General features: G+C 57.0%; 1 protein-coding gene across 1 annotated transcript; it reads right to left on the reverse strand.

Annotated features, from left to right (window-relative positions):
- Window positions 1–1,935: 1,935 nt before the first annotated feature.
- On the reverse strand, window positions 1,936–8,063 carry LAG3 (lymphocyte activating 3). Its single transcript, XM_058558928.1, has 8 exons — window positions 7,690–8,063; window positions 7,240–7,387; window positions 6,509–6,813; window positions 5,631–5,894; window positions 4,937–5,212; window positions 3,112–3,354; window positions 2,702–2,832; window positions 1,936–2,375 (listed from the first exon to the last, which is right to left on the reverse strand). Exons 1-8 carry the CDS (start codon window positions 7,745–7,747, stop codon window positions 2,205–2,207), a joined length of 1,596 nt encoding a protein of 531 aa, XP_058414911.1. The 5' UTR covers window positions 7,748–8,063; the 3' UTR covers window positions 1,936–2,204.
- Window positions 8,064–9,119: the final 1,056 nt, after the last annotated feature.

A 9,119-nucleotide genomic window follows, 5' to 3' on the forward strand; every position in this document is an offset into this window, starting at 1 on the left:
AGGGGGTAAGAATTAATCAAAGGAGCGCTGTATGCACAAGCCCGTGCCCCCTCTTCCTTCCGCCTTTTGCTCTTCTCTTCCTTAGTGGGTGGAGGATCAAGGTGGCCCTTCGCTCTGCCTCTGTCCCCTCCCTGTCCCCTTTGCGCAGGAGCATGGGGAAGTCCCTGCATAGATGCAGGTGAATCCTCGATGACTACTCTCATAAGCCCAAAGGGCATAGGGTGTTACCTAGTAGAGAGGAAAAACACCGCCCACAGAACTTTCCAGGAAACCCCCGTCCCATTAAGACATGGGGGCTCCCATTGTGTCTATGACAGCAGGGGCATGGGGCAGAGCTAAGGAGTCTCCTCAGCCAAGGGTGGGAATGATGCTTCGGAGGCTTCTCAAAGGGCCTTCAGGACTTCAGCATACAGTGTGATCTGTCCACGGTGAGCCCCAGAGCCTCCTTTCTGTGCCTCTGTTTCGCTACTGGGGACAGTGACAAGGCAAGGGTCCCCACCATCCTAAGGCTCAGAACCTCAGATTGCCTTAAATGGTTCATTGTTCAGACTTCAGAGGGCGCCCCATACCCCTAAGGCTCCACACAGAACAAAGGTGTCCCTCTCTCCGTTCTCTGTCCTCAAGTCTCTAGCCATTGTGTCTCCACAGAGACTGGTCTTCAGCCTCATGGTTTGTCTCTGTGCCACTGTGCGCACGGCACACAGGCTCAGGGCCTTTGCCACAGCACGGGTATATGCCATCACGTGCCTCTTGCTCCTGCTGGCTCACTCCCACTCTCAATATTCTTTTCCCTCTTGTCCAGGGTTAAAGTTCCCTGACAAAAGTGTCTGCAGCCAAAGTCCAGAGCCCTGCACATACTGCAGGCAGAGGTCCAGGTCCCCATGGGGGCACTGTGGGCTGAGGCTGTGTGTGTGCTCTGCTGAGGGTCGATCTGCCTGGTGCAGATGAGTGTTCTCTCCAAGAGACACAGATGGGTCGAGGCGAGCAGGCAGGCTTGTGGGTCTTAGATGTCATTACCAGCATGAATAGAGCAGGCCTGCTTCCTCCTTCACGAATGGATGATCAGACAAGTACATCACATGTGTGGAGCACTTCACAGTTTTCAAAGCCCTTTTATCATCTGATATTCACAAAAACTCGTTTTGGTGGGTTATTATTATCCCATTTAATAGGTGAGGAAACTGAGGCTCAGGGAGATTAGCTCTGGTCATCTTAGCAGAGCTGGAATCCGAAGCCAGGTCTCCTGACTCCCAAAGCTGCAGCAACAGCCAGCTGTCTTGCTGGCTGTTTTTCTCCCCACGTGGGGCCTTTGTTCACAAAATCCCCTTTGTCAGACTTGGGTCATAACCTTGCCAGGGCCAGGGCTATGTGTCCTGGCTATATTGTTCAGTCCCTCTCCTGGAGGGTGCATAAGGCCTATGACAGCTGCTGGGTGCACATGCGTATGCGGACCACAGAGAGTGCACCCCACAAAGGCGGTGCCTGCACGTGGGGATCTGGGTTTGCCTCACCCACTGCACTTTAATCCCAGGTCCGCCCCAGTCGGCCCAGTACCTCTGGTGGTATGTGACAAAGTGACCACTGGGTGGCAGTGTGTTCTCATGCCTGGGACGAGGCGAGCGACCAAGAGCTGAGGAATGTGGGGGTGGGGCAGAGGCAGCCAGGAACCTGGGCCAGCTGCCCAGAAAGGTTGCAAGATCTGATCTCCCGGGGGACTAGACATGGCAGGGCTCCTCCGTGTGTGCGTGTGTGTGTGTGTGTGTGTGTGCGCGTGCGTGCGCGCGCTGTAGCCAGAGGGCCAAGGACAGTGCTGAAGCGGAGCCGAGTGTGGGGTGGGGTGGGGTGGGCCAGAGGAACAAAAATATAAAGGAAACCAGGGCGGCCAGCATGCTCTGAGTAGATGGGATGAGGAGAGGGCTGTTGAGGTAAGGGGTAAGGGCTTTTTGGAGCTTCAGAAAAACAACTACCCAGAAAAGAGAGAAAACCAGGAAGAAAGAATCACGAAGAAGCCAGGAGCAGAAAAGGGGAAGATAGATTGGCTGGGAAAAGTAGGTCGGAAGGCTGGGTGGGACAAGGGAGCCCCCAGAGGCTGGCGAGAGACAAGAACCTTCACTGGACAAGAAGGAGCCAGACTCAGGCTTGCTGCTGACAGGGACTTTATTTGGACTGAGCTGCGGAGATTAGCTGGCTGCCTCAGCTCCAGCTCAGGGCTGCTCCAGCTCCGGCTCCTGCTCCGGCTCCGGCTCCGGCTCCGGCTCTGGCTCCGGCTCCGGCTCTGTCTCCAGCTCTGCCTCTGGCTCCAGCTCCTCTATCTTGCTCTGAGCCTGAGGTGGGTGAATCCCATGCTCTAAGGCAGAGAATCTTCTTGCTCGCCACTGTGGGAAGACATGGAGAGAGAGATGGAGGGTGGGAAGAGGAGAAGCATGAAGGGAAAGGGAATAGAATACTGAGTCCATCTATTCTTTCCCAGCCCCCTGCCCTCCCCATCGGGTCACAGGCCTTTTCTCAGCCCCTTCAAGCCTCCCCGGGGTCCTTCAGGCACAAGGGGTCCCTGGAGTGCACAGGCTTATGAAGAGAGGGCTCTGAAGGCAAGCTCAGGGGGCCACTTTAGTCATCTTCTCTGAGGAAGGGGGGCCAGAGGGCACTTCGAGGACTGGGGAGAGGGGAAGCCAATGGCGGAGGGGAGGGGTCCCTGGCTTACCTGTCTTCTCCGAAGGTGAAAGCCAAAGGCTCCAGTTACCAAGAAGAGCAGAAAGAGGATACCAAGGATGAGGAAGAGAGGGAGCAGGCCTGTTTTAAGGGCACCTGGGGCTCCCCCAGAGCGCTGGGCACCTACGGAGAAAGTATAGGATTACGCATAGGGTCAGGGCTGGAAGGACATCTTGCCACACCTTCATATTTTACAGATACAGACAATGAGGCCAGAGAGTTTGAGGGACTTGTCCAGGACCATTCAGCTAATTAGTAGCAGAAGTGGGTCAGGCCTAGACAATAGCTGGAGGTCAGGTCCCTGGTTGGAAAGAAAAGAGCTGGGACGGGGTGAGGAGGGGGTCCAGAAGTGCAATCAATGACTTGTCTGGCATTGGGCTGTGGCGTGGTGGCGTCTCAGACCTGGGCCAGACAGCTCAGTGAAGTATACCGCTGTTCCGAGAAGCCTCTCCCCCTGGTACAGATGGCACTGCCAGGGCTGGAAGAGGAGTCTGGCCTCCGATATCTGCAGCCAGGGTCCTGGGGAACTCCTCCAAGACTGCTCATTCAGGGGGCTCCACACGAAGCGCTCGCGTCCGGATGCCGGAGTCACCTCACAGAGCAGTTTTCTCAGGTTGCCAGGTAACCCCAAAGACTTGGGAGTCACTGAAAAAGTTAGAGGGAAGAGATCTTTGGGGGCCCCAACCCCCTATCTTGAAACCATAGGTTCAACTCCCAAGCCTCAATCACCCTGCCTTCACCTGTGCTCTGACTGAGTGAGGCTGAGGGGAGGGGATCAGGGTCCTGGCCAAATTAATCTTACCAAGACAAAGCTCTGGTGAGATCACTGCTGCTCAAAGGCTTTCCAGGCTCCCTACTGCATTCAGGGGACTGTTGAAACTCAAACTGGCCCAGAAGAATCACATATCAAATACTATTTCAGATTCTTTTACAATACTTTCTACTCAAGTGCTCAGAATGCCCAATATCAGTCAGGTGAGTTGGCTCCCAGTATACCTTGCACTTGAAGTGTCCATGACTTGGCTCACATCAGTGCCCCCTGCCTTGGGGTGCCCACTGAATTAACTCTATCCCCCTTTATGAATGTTTAGAAAACAGTGAACTGATCTAGAGACAGAGCCTCTCAAAGCTGCACAGTGAGAGAGAGGGTGGGTAGGACACAGGGTGAAGGGCCTGGAGCTGAGCACGGTGGACAGGCACCTGAAGATTTGGTGACACAGACACCTGAATTTAGACCTCGAGCCTGGCACTTCCCAGCTGTGTGACTTTGGGAGAGTTCTCTGTAAAACAGGGGTAATAATATCTCTCCCATTGAGTTGTCATGCAGAGAGTATGGAAAACTGACACAAAACCCTCAAGAAGACTTGGACAGAAGGAATTGGTGGGCTTGGGTGATTGGATGTGGGGGAAGGAGCAGGCCAGGTTTCAGGGTGAGTGGGATACGAGTGGAGTTACTGACAGAAAGGCCAAGTCAGTAAGAGGACTGAGTGTGAGGAAAAGATGGGGTTCAGAGTGAGGCTGAGGTATGGGTACCATATCTAGGTAGAGACACCCAAGAAGTAGGTAGAAATTCAGCATTGGCCCTCGGGAGATGTACTGTTTGCTGGTGTGTTCTTTATTCATTCAACCAGTATATATTATTCAGCACCTACTACGTAAGGCTACTATTTAGTGCCACAGGTGAGTACCGCAGACACAGCCAAGGTGTCCTGGCTGATAGTTACCAATCAATCAACATGTACTTTCTGAGGGTTTTTTTTTTTCTCTGTTTGTTTCATATTGTCTTGAAAAGCCCTTGCTCAGTAAATATTTGCTGACCAAGGGACTGATTTATTAACTCCTCCCAAATCCAGGCCACTTCCTGCAACTTTAACCCAAGCCCTGGCCCCAAAGTGGGCAAGGATTCTAGAAATGTATTCCTCCTCTTTTGAAATATTCAAACTTTTGCCACCTCTCCTTCTAACTTCTCAGACCTTCCCTCCAATTCAGAGCAGGGGAGTCCCTTAGAGAAGAGTGGAACGATCACCTAGTGACTCAGGGAGATTTTCAGTTTCAGTTTTCTCTATGGGGGCGAGAAAAGAGGAGGCCACAAGTGGCAGCCTCTGCAACTTGTGCCCAGTGGCCCGGCATCAGGAGGCAGATTTGCCCAGTTTTTGCCCAGCCAGCCTTCCCGCCCTGTCCTAGCTCCCCTGGGATGGGAGCTACTTCTTTCCCACCTGGGGCTGACCTGTGATGACTGCCAGAGTGACAATGGCACTGAGCTGCTGCCCCTGCAGATGGATGCGGCAGGTGTAGGTCCCAGCCTGGGCCCGGCTCACAGCCTCTAGTCGAAGAGTAAAGTTGCCATTGTCTCCAGCCACCAGGAGGTCAGGGCCTCCTCCAGGAGGGGCCCACTTGGCAGTGAGGGAAGACTGGGTCCCCACACCAGGAGGCAGGCGGCAGGGCAGCTCCACCCTGGAGCCTGCTGCAGCGTACACTGTCAGAGGGACTGAGGGCTCCAGACCTGGGGAGAAAAGGGAACCCAAAGTTAAAGCTGAGAGGGGGCAGTACAGAAGGGCTGGAGCACTGGGTCTGCAGGGAAGGGAGGTGAAGAGCGCAGGAGATGGTCCTGCTCTGAAGAGTGTTAAGGAGCAGAATAAGGTGGATGAACTGAGGATGCTCAGAAACCCAGGAGGTGGCTGGGCCAGCAGGAGACCAAAGGCTGGCAAGTGAGGCTAGACGGCCAAGGGAAAAGCTAGAAGGGGAGAAGGCACATGAAAGGCTGCAATGGGAGGGAGAAAGGGGTTGGACAGTGAGGCCCAGAGCAATCACAGGTGGCATTAGCTGCCAAAGATCTGGTTTGGGGACCCATATGTCAGGGGGAGGTGACAGGGGGCAGGAAGGGGTTGTGGTCAAGTGTGAGGGCAGACTGGAGGAGTTACCCAGAACAGTGAGGATGTACGTGATGGAGACATTGAAGCCATCTCTGTAAGTGAGGATGCAGCCCCAGGACCCAGAGTCCAAGGGGTTGACTTGAGGCAGGAAGAGGAAGCTTCCGGCGAAGTGGTGATGGGGGGACTCCTGCACAGGGACTCTGCCCGGCCCCCGGAACCAGTGTACAGAGGCTGGGAGGTCAGGACGGCTGAAGGAGCAGTTCAAAATGACCCAATCCAAGGTCCTGAGAGGCCCTGGGGGGCTGGCAGTCACTGAGTAAGAATAAAGAAGGTTTGATCAGTCCCATGGGAAACGCTTCCCCCACACAGCAGGCTGACTAAGCTGGAAGCACCTGGAAAGGGGCACTACGCTGTAGATTTGTCTTCTCCTGCCACCTCCCCCACAGCCCAGTGCCTGGCACCTGGGGGTGCTTAAAATGGATACCCAGGGGTCTCCCACCTGCTTCCCCCGCCTCCTGCCTCAAGTCTACTTGGCTTGGTCTACCCTTCCTTTTCTCCAGGCCTTGCCCGAGGATACCCAAAAAGCCCACCCCCTGAACTACAGATATCTGAAATGAATCACTCTAGCCCGGCACCGCCACTCCTCCGCCCCGCCACCCGCGGTGCCTCCTCTCCTCCACCCTGGCTCTGTGAGTAGGGGAAGGGGAGCTCAAGGGGTGATATAATCTCTCCCTCCATAGGGGGGCTCCCTCCCACACACGTGCTTCTCTGGGGGCCCCTTCCACTCCGCAATCAGGCTCCCTTCTGGGGTCTCTCTGGCAGAGCCTAGCAGCACGGCCTCTGCCCCAGCCCTTCTTGCCTCCGGGGCGGCGGAGACCGTGGCGCCCTCCTCCCAGCCGCGCGCCCCTCGTCCCGCCCCCACCTACTGGAGGCCTGGCCCACGCGCAGATGGAGGCGGCAGGCGAGGACGCGGTCCCGGAGGCGCACGGTGGCGCGGTACTCGCCGGCGTCGGCGCGGCGGGCCGGGCGCAGCCACAGCGAGAAGTCCCCGCGCTGGAGGCCGCGCTCGGGCAGCTGCACGTGGGATGACAGGGGCAGCCGCCCGCTGAGCAGGCCGCCGGGAGTCAGCCTCAGCACCGTGTAGCCGCGGGGCCCTGGCCCCCGCGGGGAAGGCGCTGAAGGGCGAAGGCCGAGGGCCGAGGGGCGGCCGGGGGCGGGACCAGGCGGGCCCCTGGGCGGGAGAGAGAGATAGGATTGAGAAAATCGAGGGGGAAGAAGCCCCAGGAAGATGCACCCGACCACACTGTGAGGATGAGAACACCCACCCAAAAAGAAGGTCTCTTCACCACCAACCGCTCACTCCCCCCGCTCCTCCGACCCTCTCACCATCCAGTCCCTGTCCCTGTTCCCTTCCAGATGGGCCAGCACCATCCTCTCCTGGAGAGGCGGGCACACTAGGGGAGGCAGGTGTGAGGGGAGCTCTCTGTGGAGGAAGGGCAGGAGGGGAGCATAGCGGCAGAGGAGGCTGAGCCCTGGCTTCAGAGGGACTGACAGCTCAGGGGAGAATACAGAGGGCTGGCCTGGGCCTTGGGTTGTGAGTCTGGATGCCATTACTGCTGGATTTGGGGCTTCTGTTGCCCAAGTTTGGGGTGCATACCTGTCTGGCAGATGCTGCCAAGTGACCGCTCCTGTTCGCAGAAGGCTGAGATCCTGGAGGGGGATTGTGGGGCTGCAGGGGAGCTGGGCAGGAGCCCCCTCCTGGGCCCACACCACCGGCACCTCTGTCCCAGGCTCTGGAGCCTCCACTGGGGAGGAAAAGAGAGGCCAAGTGGAGGGGCCATGAGCCAAGAGACTTAGGAGTAGAGAAGGAGTCTCAGTGTCCTGAGGGAGAAACAGGGCTGGGGAAGACCTTGGGTTTCTGCCCCTTCCCTGCAGAGGTGGAGACTGAAGAGAGGCTTGGGAAGCTGAAGGACTGCCCCAAGCAAGGCATTAGAAGAATCTACCCAAACTAAGGACCTTGGCATCTGAGCAGTCATCGTGAGAACCCTGCTGATCCCCACATGTGGGTCTGTAGGTCAACCCTCCCAGAGGGTCATCCCCGCCTTACCTGGAGCCGCCCACAGCAGTTGCAGAAGCAGCGAGACCAGGAACTGAGGCTCCCACATCTCCCCTTAGGCCTGGGCCACGCTGAGCCCTCCAAAGGGAAGAGGTCAGAAAGGGGTTGGGACAGGATGGACAAAAGAGAGGTTCTGCAAAGAGGGAGGGGGAGGAAGGGAATGTAGAGGGAGAGGGACGGGGACAGGGACAGGGACGGAGGCCTGGAGAGAGAGGACAGGGACCAATGACCAGAGGCTGGAATCCAGAGGAAAGTTGGCCAGATCAGGCAGCGGGAGGGGGGCTGGTGCGAGTTCCAGGGACTGGGGCAGGGCAGTGACAGAGAGCAGAGTGGAGGCAAGGTGGCTGTCTTGAGCTGGGAGGCTGTTGTGCTGCTCCCAGGGCCCTGCCCCTGTCCTTCTGCCTTCCCTCCACCTTCCCCACTTCCCCTCCCCGTCGCCCCCCCACAAACCCCAGGGCTCACAGTTTCGCTTCGCAGTGGAAAGTCTGAGGGGGCTGATTCCCAGCAGCATTACCCTCCACCCCTGTGGTGGCGCTCCCCTTGTTTATTTCCTCAGTCCTGGGTGTCCCCGCCACCCCCTCCTCTCCCTCCCTCACCTCCCTGACTGTTCTCTTTCTCAGGGACCTTCTGCGCTTCTCTCCAAACCATTTCTGCCTGCAACTACCTGCTGGCCCACCTCTACCCGGCCTCCCCAATCCCGATATTCACACTTCCTTCTTGGCAGGCCCTTTCCTTGGTACTCAGCCCCTCCCTCATTCCCTCAGCCTCCCAGAACTTCATTACCCCTGTACACCCATCCAGACAGTGCCTCCTGGGAATAGGGTAGACAGGAAGCTTTCCTGTACCCTAAGAGATGCTAGCTCTGGGGAAGGGTTCCCAAGCCCAGGGAAAAGAATAGCTACATTGTACAGAGCCTTCATTATGTGCTAGGCACTGTATCGGATACTTTACATACTCATGAAATTTATTATCCCCCATTGTGCAGATGAGAAAACTGAGACAGGCTCAGAGATTAAATAATTTGCCAAGGTGAAACCGGGAGTGTGAAGAGCCGTGTGTGTGTGTGTGTGTGTGTGTGTGTGTGTGTGCGCGCGCGCGCGCGCGCGCGCGCGCGCGCAGTCCTGACCCTGGGTGAGTTGTCTTCCCGTCTTTTGGGAGAATGGTGGTGTTAGTGAGTCACATACCCCACCCTCCAGCTCAGACCCGTGTACACAGCAGCTTCTCCCAGTCCAGAGGTTCTGAACTAAGAGAAGGCAAGGGCGATATGGAGAAATGCAAAAATCCTGCAACAGAGCTCAAACACAAGAAGAACTGAGGCAGAACTAGGGAAGGAAGCCTGAGACAGAAGGGAACTCCTGAGGGAGGTCCCCCCCACCCCCCACCCCCACCCCCACCCCGCCTGAGGAGCCCAGCTGGGAGAG

Source organism: Diceros bicornis, chromosome 17 (genome assembly GCF_020826845.1).
Source record: "Diceros bicornis minor isolate mBicDic1 chromosome 17, mDicBic1.mat.cur, whole genome shotgun sequence".
Lineage (NCBI taxonomy): Eukaryota > Metazoa > Chordata > Mammalia > Perissodactyla > Rhinocerotidae > Diceros > Diceros bicornis.

Excerpts from the sequence above, each read along its gene's own strand:
- LAG3 (XM_058558928.1), bottom strand. The coding sequence starts at position 7,747 with ATGTGGGAGCCTCAGTTCCTGGTCTCGCTGCTTCTGCAACTGCTGTGG. Across the intron at positions 5,895-6,508 it reads GCGCGTGGGCCAGGCCTCCA|TGACTGCCAGCCCCCCAGGG; the intron begins GTAGGTGGGGGC and ends ATTCTTACTCAG. Across the intron at positions 2,376-2,701 it reads TTCACCTTCGGAGAAGACAG|TGGCGAGCAAGAAGATTCTC; the intron begins GTAAGCCAGGGA and ends GTCTTCCCACAG.